At 44.1% G+C, this 20,588-nt stretch overlaps 1 protein-coding gene across 19 annotated transcripts in view; it reads right to left on the bottom strand.

The window, feature by feature from the left end:
- The window catches only part of Cacna1c (calcium voltage-gated channel subunit alpha1 C), a 617,874-nt gene that overhangs the window by 152,212 nt on the left and 445,074 nt on the right, over nt 1–20,588 (bottom strand). For all 19 annotated transcript variants that reach the window (XM_027951043.2, XM_027951042.2, XM_027951019.2 and 16 more), the window contains exon 9: nt 14,264–14,436. In XM_027951043.2, coding sequence (XP_027806844.1) covers nt 14,264–14,436 — 173 coding nt within the window. The remainder of the gene's footprint in view (nt 1–14,263; nt 14,437–20,588) is intronic.

The raw sequence follows: 20,588 nt of genomic DNA, 5'->3' as shown, positions 1-20,588 counted from the left end.
CATCTTTATTCCACAAACAGGGAAACTGGGAGAGGCAAATTGCAGACTGGTCATTGAGTGGAGCCTGGAAGGTCGGCTGCCTGGGTTTCTCAGACTCCTATCAGTTCCACTGCAACCCAGGAGGGCTGCTTAAACCCCAAGCCCTAGCATCTTATTAGGAGATAGAGATGAGGGTCTTTCACCTCACATTTCTGTACTCTCAGCTCAATCCATCAAGGGGTATGACTTAATGGATTAAAAGACAACTAAGGAATTATGGAAATTATAGTTAAGAGAAATGACTTTATTCCTTCTACCAGGTTTAAGAAACAGATGTATGGATAAAGAAAATGGGTATATATACACAATGCACTATTATTCAGTCATAAAAAAGAATGACGTTAGTTTTGCTGGTAAATGGATGGACCTGGAGACTATTATACTAAGTGAAATAAGCCAATCCCAAAAAACCAAAGGCTGAACTGATATGCAGAAGCTAACACACAGTAAGGGGTGGGGGGAGGGAAGAATAGAAGTTTACAGGAGTAGACAAAGGGGAATGAAGGGAAGTGGGAGATGGGAATAGGAAAGACAGGAGAATGATTTCCTATGTTCATATATGAATACATGACCAGTGAAACTCCATATCATGTACAACCACAAAATAGGAAGTTATACTCTATGTATGTATAATATGCCGAAATACACTCTACTGTCATATATATCTTTAGAATAATTAATTTAAAAAAGAAGCGCTGTAGTTTTTGTTAAAGCTTGACATCTTTTTGATGGAAAACTAGGGTCAGTGCCTGATTTTTGGCAACCGACCTCTTAACTTTCTCATCAATGCAGAGGGGCAGAAGGAGTCGTAGGTCAAGCAGGGTAGGACCTTCTACCACTGACTCCACTTTTCATGCCAACCAGATGCCCTCCGTCAGGGGGTTGCAGGTGTCTTTTTTTTTTTTCCTGCCTCTTTTGAGCAGAGCAAATTCTACACCAATCTTCCACTCTAGCCAGACCCAGCTAACTTTAGCAGATACTAATAAATACAAGACTCTAACTCTGAACATTTCTGACATGAAAGAGGCCCTTCGTTTCTCCTTGCCCCTGTGTTTGGTGTATGTGCAAGGGGAGTGCATGTCTGTGTGTGTGCGTGTATTCTGTGTTTGTTAGGATTCTGTTAACATAATAACTGATCTGACATTAGATACCGTTATCATCTCTCAAGTTATTGGCAGGAGATAATGGATGGACCAACTGCTTTGAAGCTTGGAAACGAGAAGGTAAACAAAGGCTTGTCCCCTGAAAGCCAGACTGCCAAGCATATAATTAAGGCTCTTTACCTGGTCAGCGAGTCATGGAGGACAGATCTATTCTCTCACTCCCAAGCAAAAGGCACAGGCCAGGCCCAGTGCAACAACAAGAATTCAATGGTTTTGGCCTGTGTTTTTGTTTGCACTTGACTCTGACCTTGATGTGCTGCATTCCTGCACATGAAAGTCCTCAGAATAAGATCTAGGGTTTGTGGGTCAAAACCACCTCAGGCTTGGTAAATAATTTTTAGAGCATGACTTAGGGAGCAGCAAGAGCTCATCTGTCTAGATACTTAAGAATACTAAAAAATGTCATAATGTTCTTACTTTCTTGGTAAAATAAGGCAAAACTCTGAAGAACCTTATAGAATTCAAATATATATGTTGGGGGGGGGAGGACAAACCTTTAAATTTCTGTTATCAAAACTTATCTGTCTAGCAGATGACTTCTGAAGATTTTTGATGGGAAGATTCTTGGTCAGTCTGATGAATGAATATAATGTAAGCCTAATTCTTAGACGTCTAGAAGAATTAATAGAAATTAAGTTACAATTTATGTACACTTTTAGGATTAAGTAAAAGGCTGACACTTTTTTCTTCTCTTAGGGATCTGGAGATACCCTGTAGAATAGGACACTCTACTCTTTGGCTCTGTTCATGATGACCTCGATAGAGACCATTCATTCATGGATGGAATTTTGAGACTCAGGGTCTCTCATGTTTTTTCCTGCTCATCTTTTCCTTTAGAAAGAGCAATTCTGACTATCACTAGAGGTGTGGGTCCAGCTAGTGAATGCAAACCAGGAGCAAGAAGGGACACATTATTGACCTTTTAATTGAAATCCAAGTTTAGGTTCAAGTCAGGTGTTTGTTTGGAAATGAGCAAAACTGCCCATTCTCCTGTGGAGGCCCTTGCCAAGCTCCCATTTATGCTTCTTTGAGCATGTCCCTGGATTTTTCCAGGGACAGTATTGCAATCTGCACATATCTCCATGAGAAACAGAATTTGGAACATTGTCGGCTGGGAGATCAATCCAGTCTGATGGCAGATGGGGCCCTGGCACAATACCTCAGACACCTAGCTTAACTACAACAGCCCTGACACAGGTAAGGCATGGATGGAGGCCATCTGGTTTGACTGGAGGTTGAGGGACAGAATCAGTGACCTGGGGAAACCTTTGTCTCCTAGGGGTTTAGGATCTGGGATTTTCAAATTGTGATGGAGCCATCTATGTGGCTGAAGAAGGAATTCAGGGACTGGCACAGGGTAGAGAGAGATAATAATATGTCAATGTGCCAGTCCTCCTCTCTGCAGCTGCTCCTCCTCTCCCCACTGTCACCCCCGCTAGCACAACCACTTGCCCTCTGTTTTGAAGCATTCCATACATCCCTCAAGGGGCCACCTCTTTTATGCAGCAACTCCTTTATGCAGATTTTGTTGTTTCTGACCAGGCTTCAGGCCTTCTAACTGTGTGGCTTCAATAGAGAGTGGTCACAATGATGAATAGTCTTGTGCTTATAGCAGGTATTATAGTTATTTAAGAGGACAAAATCTTTCCTATTATATGGGAGCATAAATCTTCTCTGGAGACATGAAGACTTTTACCAGAGGCATGCATATTTCTTTTTGATGATGTGATCCTGAAGGATGGTGCTATCAACTCCCAAGTTTGAGGTTTTTCTCAATTTTTTTAAGGCCACTTAATCTTGACAGCAGGGATTAAGTGGGGTAGAATCATTTGGGATTCTTCATGTGCACCTTTAGGGTAAGTATTAGTATGTTTGTAGTCATGGATAGAAAACAGGCCTTTGAATAGCTAGAGGCAAAGGGCCAGGACAGACTCCCCCCAGTAAGCAGACAGGACAAACCAACTCTCAGGAAGAGTCCTTCAGAGGGGCCATCGCTGCTGAAAAAGTAGGAGCTATTCATTTCAGAGACTCTGTCCTAGGGGGTGTAGGGCACCTTTCCAACCCATTTCTTGTCTGTGGACTCTCATTCAGTCTTATCATCCTCTAGATTGAGTTCCCTGCCTCCAGCTTCTCTCTCCTTCCAACCCATTGTCCACTCTTAGCCACACAGTGACCTGACAGTGAATCTTCCCTTCCTCTGCTTAAATCTCTTTGGTAGATCTACTTATCCACAGTGTAAAGTCCAAATCTGAGGCCGTTGGGACCCCATGTCAATCTTCCCTTCTGACCTGAACTTTGGCTTATCTCTGAGCACCCTAAATCAGACTTACTCTGAACATGTGCATTTCCATTTTTCTTCCTCTTTATAAACTTACGTTGCTTCTACAGCTTTGGTATGCAGCCCCTTCAGTTTAGAATGTCTCTTGCTTCATGGACACTTAGTTTCCCAGTCTCCCTGGGAGTTAGATGGAACTGGTAACTGTCCCGGGCAGTGGAGTATGGACAGGAGGGATGCCCACACTCACAGGCCTGGTTTCTAAATCCTCCAGTACCCTCCATATTCCCTCTTCTACTGGCTGGATAGAGAGGGTGCAGTGAGGCTCAGGGTGATAGAGCCATGAGAAAGAAGCAGCCATGGTCCCTGAAGACTACGTGGAGCTTAGCTTCCCTCCCACCAATGCCCAACTGACATTGAACTATGGGGTATTAAGGGACCGAGATTTGATTTGGGGGGTGCCTATTAAAATAGGTTGCCCATCCTGATCCATATGGCACCACCCAGAGTCATCCTTTGGGCTGGCAGTCCCTCCCTCCTGCAAACTCTGTCCTCTCTCCTCTGCTGCTCTCCAGTTCCTTGTTCATACCTTCAATGCTTTGTTTTAAAGTGTCTTGTCAAGCATCTGTCTCCTTACCTAGGCTGTGAATTCTCTTGGGACAGGGATTGTGTTTATTTATCTTGGTATTCTGTGTGCCTGGCTGGTACTTAAATACATGGTGAATGAATGTACCCATGTCCTTCTCCAGGAAATGGGACAATTGGGAATATATATAATTCCAGGAGGTTCTCCAAACACTATCTACTACTCTGAGGCCAATCATTCCTGTTTCTGTGCTCTTTCCACTGGCTCCAAAGTTCCATGGATTCTGAATCAGCTTCCCATGCCATGTGCCTGGATGATGGAAATACTGTATGTGGCTGATTTCTCTCCATTACCAGATGACGATTTTCCACATCAGCAAGCAATGAGAAAGATGGGAGCTGTCACTCTCCTCCGCTAACGGCCTTCTGACAGATCATGCATCTTGATGTAGCATGGGCTTTTTATCCCCTAGTGTTTGTGTGAAAGGGAGGGTGGGGTGGGTGGGAGCTAAGGGTAACTGTGTTGTGGGTGGCTCTGTTTTGGGGCTGAGCACTGGTTATGGGAGAAAATGGATCAAAGGGAAATTTAGGCTGATTCATCTCCCCTTCAAGTCCTCTGCTGAGCTACTTTCAGCCCCCGGGTGTGTGGATCTGTTTGAAAAGCACCAAATTAAAATCAATTCAGCATTTCATTGGGTCCCTACCCTGGGCAAGTCAAAGAGGGCATGGGCAGACTCATTTGTCAAAGACTTCTCCAGGGACTCCATATATCAGCCCCTTGCTTAGTCCAATATGCAAATCAGGATGGATGAAGAAAAGGAGGAAAATAGAGTAAGGGAGAAGGCAGTAGGGAAAACTCATCTTAAATTATAATATAATGGGGCATGAATCTGATTTAAATAAAAGATGAGGGGCTCAGGGATGGAGCTCAGTGGTACAGGGTGTGCCTAGAATGTGCAAGGTGCTGGGTTCAATCCTTAGCACCAAAGAAAGAACTATGTTTGAAGCAAGAAAGGAGGTGATGGTATCTTGCTCAAGGCAAAAAACAAAAAAAAAAACAAAACGTTCACTGAGCTCAAGAGCCATTTGTTTAGGAGATTGTCTTTTTTTGGAAGAAGATTTATCAATTATATGGTCTCTCCTTTTGGGTTTCAGTAGAGGAGTGTATTGATGAATCCAATTACTCCAGGAATGGGTGTTCCTGGCCCCTGACCACCCAAGATCCTACCATGGCAAGTATACCACCAGGAATGTGATAGAGTCTATCTCTGAAAATTCAGGATTGTGGAATGCTACAAAGGAATCACCTCTGAGCCTTTGGTCACTTAGGAATCTTAGAGTTTGGGGGTCCCAGGAGGGGATATGGAGTTAGAAGTACTGAGCTTAAGGCCTAGGCCTACCTAAATGCAACTGTTTATATGTAACATAAACAAGTTAGCTTTCTTAGTTTTCTCATTTACAAAATAGGGCTAAAAGAACCCACATGACATGATCTTGAGAAAGTTTAAATGAAATAACCTATGACTTTCCCTCCTTCCATTGAAAGTAAGAGATGCATCTCCTCTCTTGCCCCTGCCCATCCTGCTTCTGCCCTCTAGCCTGAGAGCCCACAGAAGCCTGCTCTGTGTCTGCCATCGAACCTCAGAACCTAACACTGACTCCACACAAGTTATAAAACCATGATGGCTCCTTGCGGAGAAGATGCAGGGATGAGAAAGATTCTTCCCCTTACTTCATTGACCACCCAGTTTTCTCTTCTAATGGATCCATTATTCTAATACCTTCCCACCATTCCTCTAGGCCCACTTTCTCAACCTGAAGTCATTTCCACCCACACTGTCAACTACAATACCCTCTCTGAGAGGCATGATGGTATGGCTGAGACAAAGGCCAACCAGATGCAAGGCTATAAAAACCCCAATTTTCTGGCTCCAAAGAGGATTCATTTCAATCCAGTATGATTTGGGGAGGAAAGTCTGTTAAATAAAAATCAGCATCCTGGAGACAGACTAGAACAGTGAATAAGAAGTGAGTGAGCATGTTCTCTGCCCCTAAGAGCTTTCTATATGACAAGAAGGCTGGGACATCCCCATCGCACTGGCTAGGTGGGCAGAAGGTTTCCCAGGCTCTGGTAGTGCCTGTCCTAAGAGGGAGGGGCTGGGAGTGTGGAAGAAGCAAGTGAGGTGAAGCAAGGAGAAAAAGGGTGTTCCAAACAGAGGGAGGAAAAATGAACAAAGGCCCAGAAACAAGAAAGTAGCTGGCAGGTTTGCAAAGCAGGAAGCAGACCGGTTTGATTGCAGGGAAGAAGTGAGTGACACGGTCCAAGTTATTGGCTGGGACAGACCAGAGATGCTTGGGATACTGAAGGAACATGTTCCAACTTTATTCTATAGCCACGGAGAGACATTCATAGCTTCTAAGCAAGAACAACGTGGTTAGCTCTGGAAATATTAATTGGACTACACCACACAGGTTGTGTGGGAGGTGGCTGGAGGGCAGGGCTCTAGTGAGGTAACTATCAGCTCAGGGGAAGAGAAGTAGAGAGGAGGGGAGGGAATGGATGAGAGGGATGATTCAAGTGGACAAGTGGACTGGTAAGACTTGGTGACGGATGGACTATAGGAGTTGTTTAACTATGGGGGCATCACAGAAGCGGGAGGAAGGAAGAAACAGGGGAGGGAGAGAAGGAGCTGCAGCCTGGGTAACTGGGAAGCCATTGGAGAGAGAAGTGAGCTGGGGAGATGCTGGTTTGCACGGAGATCCTAGCCAGAAGGCCCCTCCAGACATAGGAGAAGACAGGCCTTCCAAGCTCTGCTTCCTGTCAAGGACTTGCATCATACACTTGGCTCTTCAAGAACCCACAGCCTGCTTGTTCTGTCGCCTGATCGGTGGTTGGCTGGCCAGTAACCCCAGGAACACAGCTGCCCACTCTCCCCCTTAAACCACAGCAGAGGTCCTGGTGGCTCCCTTGTAAGCTTGTGTCCCTCAGAAACCACAATGTTATCTGCATAGCACCAGGTTAGACCCTGCTGCTCCATGGCCCCCTCCATGCTGGCTCCATGCTCACCGCAGACACTAGACAACAACAGTGAGATATCCAAAAAGGGTGTGAGAATCCTTATTCTGGTACCTTTTGCAGCTGGTGTTGACCATGTTCTTCACCATAAATATAACCATTTATATTCTGGAGTTTGTTGGGCGGATTATTTTTTGACTTGGGACATGTCCCTAAAGACACAGTCCTGTGAGCATTGATATCAGTGTCCAGACTGCCTCTCTTTTCTCACTGGGTCCTCATCATGTGGCCCTGGGCTCTGTACAGATGCAGAGCTTCCCTCTGTCTTGAGAGCAGGTGTCTTCCTTTTTATTTTTTTAAAAATATTTTTTTAGTTGTAATTGGACACAATACCTTTATTTTTATGTGGTGCTGAGAATCGAACCCAGCACCTTGCACGTGCTAGGCAAGTGCTCTACCCCTGAGCCACAACCCCAACCCAGCAGGTATCTTCTTGAAGGGTACAGAGCCTTTGTTAACTGAGGACTTGGTGGAACAGTCAGGTAGAGTTATTCTAACCTAATGCTGGTGGCAGGCAGGCCATAAAAATTTCCTGTCAAACTGCTGTGTGGCTTTCATCTCCCACTTCTCCAGAAGCATACAGCTGTCATTCAACGAGAAGATCATCATGGTTTCCTGACAGCTTCAAATTAGGAAGCCTTGCCCAAGGCTGGTGGATTTTGCTTTAGAAAACGTACAGCAGTCCACTGAGACTGGGTTGGTGTGCCTTCTTCTTACTGCACACTCAACATGGCCTTTCAGGTAGCTCTTCTGCCACTCTCTGGCGCCAGAGAGCACATCAGCCAGACAGTGCTCCAAAGGCAGATGTGCTACTCATGAAAAAAAATAAAATAAAAACCTCCAAGATCCTTGTCATGCATGACCCCTCAGTGAGGTATGGAACAAAATACTAAGTCCACAGGAGCCTGCCCATGGGTATTAATTACTACCAGAAGAATCCATGAAATAGTTTCACTGCAGAACCCCAGTGATAGCTAACCCCACTCATTAATCACTGCCATTTTCAGGGTATAGCACAAAGGGAGAGTGCCTGTGGGTGTCTGAGAAGGCTTGTTTGAGGTGCAGCAAGGTGCGGTGGGCAGTCCTGGATGGGGAATGAGAAGACCTGGGCTAGAGTGCTGACTTTTATAATAATTAGCTCAGGTGGTTCTTTTCTTTTTTTTTAATTTTCAGTTGATTTTTTAAAAATAAATGACAGTGTAATGCATTACAATTCTTATTCCACATATAGAACACAATTGTTCATATCTCTGGTTGTATATAAAGTATGTTTATACCAATTTGTGTCTTCATACATGTACTTTGGATAATGATGTCCATCACATTCCACCATCCTTGCTAACCCCCTGTCCCCTCTCTTCCCAAGTTAGTCAATCCCCAAAAAACAAATGCCGAATGTTTTCTCTGATTCACAGTGAGGTAGGGAGGAGAGCATGGGAGGAATGGGTGATTGTTTTCCATCTTTGCTCCAGTTTTCTCACCTGATCCCGAAGGCAACTTTCCAGAGGCATAGGGCTCTGATTAGGACCAGCTGAGAGTTATGGGAAGTTACAGGAGCTATATCTGGGATCTGCACAAGGGTATCTGCCCTCACTGAGTGGCATGGGGTCAGTTTGGCCCTGTAAAGCACTATCACTTAATACTGCTAGGAAGAAGAGAATCAAGGGGAAAAATGAATGTTAGTGTTTCTTCTCACACAATCTGAGCTGGATGATTCCTAAGGTTATGTCTTAGATACCTGAACATGTGGCTATCCCTGGCCAGGAGCTAGGTCCAGAGGAATACTGACTGTACTCATTAATTTAAAAAAAGATCAAATAACTATGCACATGCCCTTGACACACATATAATGTAAATCAGTGATATTCAGATTCCTACTTGCAAGCCACATGGGGCCTTTTTGTGGGCAACCTGCAGCTCTCATAAGCCCTCAAAATTCTGTTTTTCTATAATACATTATCCTAGACTCTGCAGGGCATGCAGCAGTCATGTGGCTCTGTTGGTTAATGATGATTGCCAAAGTGGCTCCCAAGTCACGTGACTGAACACCACCAGTATCAATATTTAATATTGCTTATTTATGTGGAAATTCAATGTTTTGGTTCTACCGTCTGTCTGTCTTTTATATGCTCATTCACATAAATGTCTGTCTTATATTGCAAGCTTTGGAAGGCTGGGGCCTGCATTTAAATTGTCTAAATGACATGAGAGAGAGAGAGATTCCCATATGGATAGATTTAATACATGCATTTTTTGATCTTGAGGAGGAAAAAGAAAGAAGAAATTCTCTTTCTTTCCAGTTTCTCCCTCTAATGCCTGGCCTTTTATCAGATTCAATATTGGAACCAGAAAATGGACCCTGTCCCTTGGAGTAGTGCTCCCTATTGATGATATTGAACCCTGTGCCACAGTGATAGTTTTGCAATTGATGCCTTCAAAAGGGATGCTCCTAGCAGCTGGGAGGGAGGAGAGTGGCAGCCCCTACAGAGTTGAGACTCCACACTGTTCTAGTGTTTACCCAGACAAAAAACGGGGCTTGGAGACCAAAACCCAGGGGCTGCCCCACATTGGAAGCTGCATGGAGGGCAACAGTGACATGCCCTTCTCTAGCTGTTCTTCTGTCTTTTTGATCCTGAAATGTCTCTTGAGTATCATGTTTTTACTTTTTATTTGGGGGGGGGGGTGGTTTCTATGACCAGTTGCAGTAGAAAGGCCCAATGCGGATACAGTTGTAGATAGGGACACATTGAAGGGCTGGGCTCCAACCCACTGCCTTCCCAGGGCCACTGGCATGCTGGATGGATCATATGAGTTTCGCTTGCTTCCTTTCTTTCTCCGGAGGGCCTGACTCCTCAGATGGCGGGCAGCAAGGTCATGCCAACCAAACAGGAAGGCTGCAGAGCAATGCTTAATGCCATCCTAGGAAGATGCAAATCAAGAGACTTGTGATGTGAGACACTGACTTGCTATGAAGCTTTCGCCCCAACAGCCCACCAACCAGCTCTCGTCAAGGGCCTATGGATCCCCACATGGCTAAGTTCAACAGTTTCTAGTCCTCATCCTACTTGATATCTTGGCAGTACTGACACTCCTTCCTCTGTTTTCCTTCCTGCCTCTCTGGACTCTTTCTTGTTGATTCTTGTCCATGACCCCAAATCCCAAACATTGGTGGGGCCCTGCTGTCGGTTCTTAGACCTCATCTCATTTGCTCCCTGGTGATTTCATGCAGACATATGGGTTTAAACATCTTGTGTGTGTTGTCAATGCCCCCAAAGTATAATCCAGTCCCAGATGTTAACCAAGGACATAGGTTTATTCCCAATCACCCACTCAACATCTCCACTTGGAAGTCTCATAGGCATTTAAACTTAAAGGTCCGAGATGCCTTTCCCCCTATTCCTATACTGACACCTACTCTACTCATATTTTCCCTATGCCAAGCAATAATTCCATTCTTACATCACCTTGGAAAATGCCTGATTTCTCTCTTTCTCACATCCCAAACCCAATATCTCAGTGAATGATGCCACCCGAATTCTGATCTTATTACCTCCACGTTGGCTGAGACAAGGCACCATCATCTTTCAAGGTGGCAGCCTCCTGAGCAGACCCGCCCTTGCCACCTCCATTCTACTCAACACTTCAGCATGTGGCAGCCAGGGGTCCCTGTCAAATGCACCTCAGATCATGTGACTTTTCTGCTCAAAACCTCCAAAGGCTACTTGGCTTTCTTCTAGCTAACATCCATGTTCTCACAAGTTACACCAAATCCTCCTGGGTTCCCCTGGACCTTGTTGCCCGTCACTCTGCCTCTTTCCCTCCTTTTCAGTCTCATTAGCCTCTTTCTGTTCACGGATGCCCCATCCATGCTTCTGCCTCAAGGTCTTTTCATTGGCCTTCCTTCTGCCTGGAACATTATTTTTGCAAATATCTGTGTGGTTCCTTTCCTTACTGCCTTCAAATTTTATTCAAATGCCACCTTCTCAGTGAGCTCTTCCCTGGTTGCCCCCATCTAACATTATATAACCTCTTGGCACCGCTAGGCCCATCCACACTTCCATCGTTCTCCATGGTACTCTTTGCTCTCTGATATACTATTTAATGTATTGTCTGTCTCCCCAGGGTAGGGCAGGGATTTTTGACCACTGTGTTTTATTGCTATATCACAAGTGCCTAGAGAAGTGTCTGGCAAAGAGCAGACCTTTCAAGGGTAGGTGGATGGATGAACTAGAAATTATACATAGTTATTGGCCCCTTCTTTTACTCATTTAGAGAAATGCCTCCCAACTTTTAATGCTTTTTCTCTATTGTCTTCCAACTCCTGTTTCTTCTACTTCCTTATTAGTTCCTTTAGCTTTTCCTAGGAAAGCTGAATACTTGGGCTATGCGTAGGTGTGCTCAGCCACCATGCAGTGATGTGTCATTGGGCTGTCCCTCCACCATAGCCAGCTCTGCTTCCCAGGGCCTTATATCAGAGACATCTGGTACATGCGGACAGGGACACTCCTGGGGCCAAAAGTAGTCACCAGAGCCACAATGAGGTGATGATACCTTTTTGTCTTAAAAGACTACTTCATTTTTGAGCTGAAAAGAACTGACAAATATACCATCCTGTAATCTTTCAGTGATTTCAAAGGCTAAGATACTACACTAATTAAAACATACATCTAGTTTGTAGCAGAATTTCTCCTCTTGTATTTATTTCAAAGGGCAGAATATGAAGTTCTGAGGCTAAGAATATCATTTCCAAGCCATATTCTTGCCTTTTCTGTAAGTCTCTTAGGCTTCTGATTCCTTAATAATGAAATCGGATTGACTCTACTTTTAATTGGACTTCCCCAATAGACACCATCGTTTGGACTCTTTTCCTGGACTTATTCCTAAGTCTCATGTTCCATTTCTTCATGTCTACTTTCCATAACCTAGTTTGTTTGGAACTTCATTCCCTTGTCCCTCCCCCTGGAACTGTCCCACCAGCATTTCCACTCATGAAGGAGCCAGGCTCCCATTCCAGTCCTCCAAAGACAAGGCTGGCTGAGGACAAGAAGCAGACCCGAAAGGTCCTCCAGCCATAAGGAAGCATGGGAGAGGAACAACAGCCTCCAAAGTCTGATCTATCCATATTTACGAAAATCTTGGCAGAGACTCTGTCTATTGGGGTAAATTGTTCATTATGCTGTTCTCAGAGCCAGGCCAGAAATTTGGGTAGATGGACCTTGTCGGCATGATCTGTTGCTGCAGCAAGGAATACTGCATGCTAGAAGCTCTCCTTGGAATTCGTTCTTCTAGTGGGCAAAATGGAGAAGCAGCACACATCCCTGTGGAAGCTCTGGCTTTAGGCAGAGAACAGAATAACCATGTCTCTGTGGATGGCAACTGGCTGCTAAGCAAGTCATGGGTATTGTGTGTTTTTAATAACAACTGTTAAGAAAAGTAATCACAAGCTAGGGGTTCCACTTTGAATGTGAGTAAAGTGAGGAGCTGAAACAGCAATTCCTGTATTGGAGAGGTAAGCCTCTCTGTGGCCCACAGGCCGATTTATTTATTTACCATACCACTCAGTGCCACAAACTAATCAACTACCCTGCAGTTCCATCAACAATGTAATAGAAGCCGTCAGGCATTTTTCCAGAAAGACCCTCAGTGGCATCATTGCTCATTGTTATAATCCATCAAAGGCCCCATCTTCCAACTTGCAAAACTACTTAGTCGAGCATGAAGGCTTCCTTAAGTTATTAAATTATGTTGTTACCAGTCCCTTGTTATTTATGTGTTTTAATTTTGTATTTGTACCTTGAGCAGAGTTATCAGAAAGGGAGTAGTTGATAGATTTATTAAATCAATCTTTGAAATGAGGGAGCAGAGATTCTGTTCTGTTAACATCCCTGGCAATCCTCTTTCTCTTCCTTTTCCTTCTGCTGGCTCTCCTCATCTCTCTCCCGGCTAAAGAAAAATTTCTGGCTTCCTACCCTTACTTGCATGGGTCCATCAAATATCCTGGTTATCTTTTTAATCTGCTTGATTCCTTGACTATTCTAAATGCCCTGTGTTTAGGAACTGTTTGGGTTGCTGTAGAGTACAGAAATGTACCTGTTTAAACATGTAAAACAAAAGAAACTGCACACACAAAGAGTAGGAAAGAATGTTAGTTAGAGTCACTGAGTTCAAGGTCAAAGGAGATACACAGAACCCTTAGAGCTAACCCAATGGTTCTCAGACTTACTGCCCTTCACAATCACCTGGAGGAGGTGTTAACCAGCAGATAGCTACTGGGCTTCCACCCTGCAATTTCCCAGTTAGTGAGTTTGGGAAGGGGCCCAAGAGTTTGCATTTCTAACAAGTTCCTAAGTGCTGTTGCTGCTGCTTGGTCCAGGGACCACACTTTGAGAGCCACTGGGCTACTTTGATAAGGGGCTGAATTTCCATGATTCATCATCTTGAATCTACTTGCAAGTTAATACATCTATCACTTTCATTTCTATCCTAGCTATAGCCTATCCAACAACCTGCCATGTGAAACCCCGAAGGAAGGGATTTGGCTCCATTTCTGTAATCTAATTGTATTCTATCACATTCCTCTGGGATTCCTCCAATCTTCCCATTTAGCACTTCCCCAGCTCCTTGAATCTAACCTACTTAAAAGAAACTTTTGACTCCTTTTCCTATGAGAAACCTCAATGGTGCTTGGAAGTCTATGGCAAGTTTGGAGAGAATACTATGCAGGTATAAAGCTTACCAGGGAGCTGCTTGGGGGAAACTGTTCTTTTTGAACAAACCAAGAGCAGGAAGCCTGCTCCCCTGCCTAAAGAGATGGAGTCAGGAGGAGGTTAAAAAAAAAAAAAAAGACTTTTTAAAGAGAATTGAGAATTGCCTTAGCAAACTCTGTTTTATCAGATCAAAGATTCTAAAAGGAATATGAGGTTTTATAGACCGATGGCAATTATTTCCCATCTGTGACTAATTCCTATGAGCAGCAAATGATTGCAATCAATGAGATAAATGTTGCTCCAGGAAGACCAAGTAGGGGCTGTAAAGAAAGGTTTGTGGTAAACATATTTTGGTTGACCTGCTGCTGTCTCCTCTCTCTCCTAGAACCTAGCCCAAAGACAGAAGATGGTTGCTCACTGTTTCGGGGCTTCTCCTCATCCATGCCTTCGTCCTCGTTCTCAGGGTCGATGTCTTCTGCCTGAGTGATCCAGTCCAGGTAGCCTTTGAGATCTTCTTCCAGCTGCTGTTTCTCTCTTAGCTTCTGGAAGTCTCCCCGAGCCTTGGCCTTCTCCCTCTCTTTGGAAAACTCTCTGGTGAAAGAAGGAGGGTGGGCAGGGCGGAGAGCACAGAGAAGGGTCAGGCATGGAAGGAGAGGTGGCGTCGCTCTAAGAACCCTGCCTGCGTGCCCCTGCTTTCCACAGACAGCCTTCTCTAGTCAGCCCAGGTTGTCTTCATAGATAGAAGAGACACTGACATGCCTGAGTCTAAAGGAATGGGTGAAGTCCATTTCCCTACAACGTGATCACAGACTTTGCCTTTTTATAACAATTGGTCTCCAAAGACCTGAAAACCCCTCCCAAACAGTAACTAAAAACTCTCCAATAGTTATGGAATATGCATTTTCAGTATTCATCAACCCAGTATTATGTGGCAAATTAAAAAAACATATATCTGAGAATGGTCTTTAGGGGATTCAAGGTACTTGAACCAGTGAGGTGCCAGAGCCCACTCACCTACACTGGGTCCTGAGAGCCAGTTGTGTATGTTTCTTCCCATCTCTGGCTTCAGTGATGATTTTTTGGTAGCTTGAGAATCACCCATGTTGGGAATATTTACACCATGGAATTTGGCAGATGCTAAAGACCAGGGCTTTCTCCCCAGAGAGCCAATTGTTAACTATTTACCAGTACTCTACTGACATGGATCACAGATATAATTGCCTCCATCTCTGCTCTCACTGCTAGAGTTCACCCTGCCACTGTCGGCATGCCTGGAAGGATTTCTAATTTAGGGAAGGTTCGTTCCCCTATGGAGCCAATATGGATTCCAAACACAAGAAAATGTCCTGGGGGCTTCCCTTTTGGTTAAACAAAAACAAAACAAAAAAATGGGAATAAAAAAAATACACAAAATCCAGTTGATAATCAAAGTTAAATGATACATTCAATTTAATAATGTGCAGCAATTAGAATTAGATTGGGAGTTGCTGAAAAAAAGGTCTATTTGGAAAAGTTCTCAGACATTGGATTTTTTTTTTTTTTTCCACATGATTTGGTCCTTGTTTTCTCCTTACTTTCTGAGCAAAGATGGGTCTGGCAGCATAACTGGGCTAGTTCTCAAATCTCAAAGCAAGTTGGTGCCTTTCCTTTCAAAATTGGTAAATGGAGGATTTCATTTTATATTAATAAGTTGTTTGGGGGAAATAGGGCCCTTGGTGGAGTGTGCGTGCGTGTGCGTGTGCGTGTGCGTGCGCGCGTGTGCGTGCATGCCCTGTCTTGGTTGATCTCTGGGAGGCAGGACACTTTTTTCCTTCTTTCATCAGCAAAGATCTGATTCAAGGCAAGAGGCTGCTGAAACCAGTGCAATGGAGTTTCTTGCACACGTTAAACACTCTACAGGAAAGGCACCTTGGAAGGAAGGACGGCACCAACAAACCTTAGAGGGACAAAAGACTTAGCTCCTAATTTGTCATGTAGGAGCTATTCTATCACCACTAACTTTCCAGTGTTTGAATTTGCCTTGGAGAGCACAGATTTTAGTTCTCCCCATTTTTATGGTAAAATGGAGTAGGGGCTGGAAGGGGTCTGGGGAAGTTTTTAATTGGGAGATTGTGGGGTCTCTCAAACTAATGAGCTTTGGTCAACTGCTGCCTCAATGACGCTCTGGTTTGGATTGAATTTTCTTCTTAAATTTGATTGAATCCAATTCTAATTGAATTGCACTTGCTATTTCTTGGGCTTCCTGCCAACTAAAGGGTACCTTCATTTCCTTCCCAGGGAATTCATGCCAGGGACAAGGGACCAGATCTACAGCTCACAATAAAGATGGGGGCTTTGCCTTGCTTTGCTTCTGTCCTGCTTTTGCCATTGGGGGTGGGCAACAGCTCCTTCCTCCACACCTCTCTGAGCCTCTTGTGGCCTTGGTCTTGCTCTCTGGAGAGAGAAACTTCAGAATGTATTTTCCTTCCTGTGTAGATGAACTACAAAAATCTGTACTTCAAGGTGGCCTCTCCCTATTTCCATTCTCTGCTTCTTTCCCCTGGAGTGGGTTTGAGGTCTTAAGGGACTGAACTGTTAAGGGCTCACTTGAGCTATTTTGGATGATTTTGCAGAGGGTTCAAGGTTTGGTTGCCAAACATCTATTATCCTTCTTTTGGAGTTAGGAGAATAGGACCTGGATCCAACTGGAGTAAGGATAAATGACCCAGTTTTAGAGCATTTGCCCCATGGAGTGAAAGCTCATCATTTAGACCTCAAACTTCTGGGGAACTAAAATAAACATCTGCAGGGAGAAGAGAAAAGCAAGATCTGTGTGGTTCTTACTGATCTGAAGACATTTTCTCTTATAGAAGAAGGATGCATTTGGGGGCTGGAGGTAGCTGGATGGGGCCTGAAGAAATGGAACAGAATGAGGCTCCTGTTGGATCCCACAGAGTGTGGGCATAGCCAGGCTTTGGCAGGGTGGAAGGTGAGCCAGGTTTCCCTCGCCAGGCCCCTGTGGTAAGGAACGTGCTGGATGGCAGTGCCTGGCTCTCTTTATCTCTTTGCCTGGATGCCAGCCATGCGCCTGCTCTGGGGACTGAGCTAATGAAGACATGAAGCCCCAGCCTGACGGGCTGCACTGGGTCCAGGGACTGGAGCCGAAGAGACAATCAGTCACCGCTGTGGGATTTGTCATAAGGCAGGAGTGCATTTCTTGCCAGAAATGGCCAATATGAAAAATGAGGGGTGGAGTGGAGGGCCAGGGTGCTGGTGCTCAGTCAGGTAAAGCATGTGGCAGAAAATAACTGTGGAAAATCCAATCAATACCGACCACTGGGGCTCTAGGCCCGTTGATAATCAATACATTTGATCATCATTATTTGTGGGTCTCATATTTACGAATTCTCCTATTCAGTAAATTTATTTGTAAACCCCCAAATCAATACTCAGGGCACGTTCATGGTCATTTATGAACATGCCCAGAATGACAACTTCATATGTTCACTTCATGTGTTCTCAGCTGAGGCCAAACAAGGTACGCTCTGCTTTTTTTCTTGATCCATTTCTCGTAATGTAAATGAATGTCCTTTTTATAGTCTATTTAGTGCCATGGATTTTTGTCTTGTTTTGTGGCATTTTTATGCTTTTTGTTGGTGGTTTTGCTGTTTAAAATGGCCCAAGCATAGTTATGAAGAGCTGTCTAGTGTTCCTAAGTGCAAGAAGGCTGTGATGTGCCTTATGGAGAAATATGTGTGTTAGGTAAGCTTCGTTCAGGCATGAGTTGAAGTGTTGTTGGCTGGGAGTTCAATGTTAATGAATCAATGATTGATACTAAATAAGGTATCTTTACACAGAAACACACATGGACAAGGGTGGGTATATACTGAGTGGTGGACAAAATGCTGTGACCAGAGGCTCACAGGACTCTGACCCTGTATTTCCCCTAAGATTGATGGTTCAGTATTCACTAATTCAGTGTTCATGGCTACATCATAGAACACAACTACTGCGAATAATGAGAATTTAATGTATGTGTGGCCAGCTCTTCTGTCCCCACCACAGGGAATGTGTGTCTGGCCTTTAATTGTTTTCTTCTTGGCCTGGATATTTTGTCTTGACTGGTGCCATGGTCCAGTTATACTTCCAGTTTGTAAAATGCCTACCCCTCAGGTCCTCTGCTTTTCGGAGCAAGAGATGTGTCCATTTCAAGTGAGTAAAAAGATGGGATGATTACGCATGTAAGAGATCCTGGGCCTTTTGCAAACTAAAAGTACGTATCTGAAGGCCTGTTCGCCATCACTTAAAGCGAAAGGTAACTGATTCCAGAGTGCAGACTTGCATCTGGTTATAGCTTCAAGTGCAGTTTCAAGAATCTCATTGTCACTGTTGTCATCTTAATTCTAACATGCTAGAGATTGAGATTTTTGGAAGGGAAAGTAATTATAATCCGATTTATCATCTATACCACTGCCAGTTTTATGACTTGCACTGGGTTTATGTGAAGGTCAGTAGATAATAACATGAAAGAAGCATTTTGAAAAATATCCCAAGAGATGTATATTCTTCAGACTTGACTCTATCTAGCCTCATCATAAATAAAGTGTTCTGGAGAGAATGTTCCAGATAAAGAATATCTAACCCTCAATGTTCAAAATATTTAAATTTCTTCCTTTCTAATGGAAACTTTAAGAATGCCATTCTCTCTCTTCATGAGCAGAATATACCGAGCACAATTTAATCTTTCTTGGCTGGATGAAGGACATAATTTTTCAGGATGATTACTGTGCTGGGCTGTAAAATAGTATCTTCCTTAATTGGTAGATGTAGAGTTCCATACCCTCTGTCCCCAGTCTAGAAGACTGCAGTACTATTGAGTTGGGATCCCTGCTCTGTCAAGTCCCATTTGCAGGGATGCAGCCCCCATGCTTAGCACTCCTGCCTTCTAGGTGGTCTCTGTAGCTTCTTTCTGGGACTGATTCTGCTCCCCTGGTTGTGTCCAGGACCCAGACTGTAGATTGATTCTGCTGCCTGCCTTTCTGTTTGCCCTTCTAACCATGGCTTCTGCTCTTCACCTTCCCGTGACCTGAATGTAGTTTACAAACATTGGACTCATGGGTCAAATGGACTTGGGGAAGATATACCACAGGTTAGAGATAGAGGCTATGGATGCACATTGCTTGGGCTCAGTCCTGGATCCTCTATTTTTTACCTATTGAGTTTCCTCTTTGAAACCTCACTCTTCTTCTTTGTAGAATGGAAATATGAATAGCACCTAACTCATAGAGTTGTTGGGAGCAATAAGTGAGCTAATGCACCAGAAGTACCAAATGTAGAGCCTGATGCAGAATGGTGGCAACTGCCCATGCTGTCCTAGTGAATGTCGCATGGCTCTGAGACTTTTTTGAGTGCTTATGAAAGGTTTGGTTTATAATCAGAATTTTATAAGTGATGAATAAGTTGGTGTTTTGCCACAATATTGTGGTGACTATTATATCATCCTGGGTAATCAAAATGCTTGACTCCAGACATCACTACTTTGTGGTCAGCCAACAGAAGCCTGCTTCTAGTTTTTGTCACTGCGTGGGCTGTCACCAGAGTGGCCTTAGGAGAGGCCTCCCTGAACCAGAAAGGGGAGGTGTTCTCCCTCAGACATCTCTCTGCCTGGGCAAAGAGCCAATCTGTGATTCTAGAGCTGCCAGGAGCAGACTGCAGCTCTGGGAGTGGCCAGGTGGCAGGTGCTGGGAAAAGACCAATGTATGAACTCAAAGACTCACAGTTTCCGAAGTCAAAGAGCTTTCATGTTCTTGTTCTCTGTGAGTATCACTAAGCACCAGGTTTCAGGTGAGATGTTTTTACACACCTTTTCTCACTTAGACTGAGGGAGAACAGACATGGCTTCAGAATGACCTTTTCTCTGTCATCAACAGCTGCCGTCATTTGATTTCCCTGATTTGACAACATGTGGAAAATCATTCCTGTGGGAGGGGACAGATAGTCTCCTGCAGGAGGGGCTCATTCTCCACTTCAGATGCCTGGAGGAATTTTACCTGCTGGGTTCGGTTCCTAATCTCCAAGAGAAGAAAGGGGAACTACATTCTCTTAAAGGGTTAGAGCTTTGGCCTGCATTATGGTCCAGAGTCCCTCAATGGACATCTAGCGATTCACCAGTGAAGATGGCAGTCAGGCCCTGCCTGAGTGCTGGTCCCATCCTGCCATTTACCAGTGAAGGGACATTGTCCAAGCCACTTAACATCTCTGGGCTCACATTCTCACCTTTAAAAGTAAAGGTTAAAAGTTTTTGGAACTGTGATGATTCTGTTCAATAATTCCAGTTATGACAGGTACCAGGTAGATAATATTCATCACCGTGACACCACCGTTACTTAGTACTTACTATACAGCGGTCACTCTGCTGCATCTTACATGAAGGATTTCATGCTAACATCATGACTGATTATGAACTGGTTGTTATCATCTTCATTTTTTTTCATATGGGAAAACTGAGGTTTAAAAAAGTGAAGTTGCCCAACATTAGGTGCAGAGCTGGGTACCCAAATTTCTGTCCTGAATGGGTATAATGAGGGTTTTCCCTAGACATTCACGTATAAATCCAGGGCATTTTCTTGTGTTGGAACAAAAAAAAAATTAAAAATAAAAATAAAAACCTTTTTACCCTCCAGGCAACTAACTAATCAGGGGATTCCATTATTCTACTCATCACTTTTATTTTTTTGTTTGTGTGTGCGTGTGTGTGCTCGGTG

Source organism: Marmota flaviventris, chromosome 3, assembly GCF_047511675.1.
Source record: "Marmota flaviventris isolate mMarFla1 chromosome 3, mMarFla1.hap1, whole genome shotgun sequence".
In the NCBI taxonomy this organism is placed as follows: Eukaryota; Metazoa; Chordata; class Mammalia; order Rodentia; family Sciuridae; genus Marmota; species Marmota flaviventris.
Note: the sequence above shows the minus strand (reverse complement) of the source record. Positions and strands in the feature narration are given on the sequence as shown.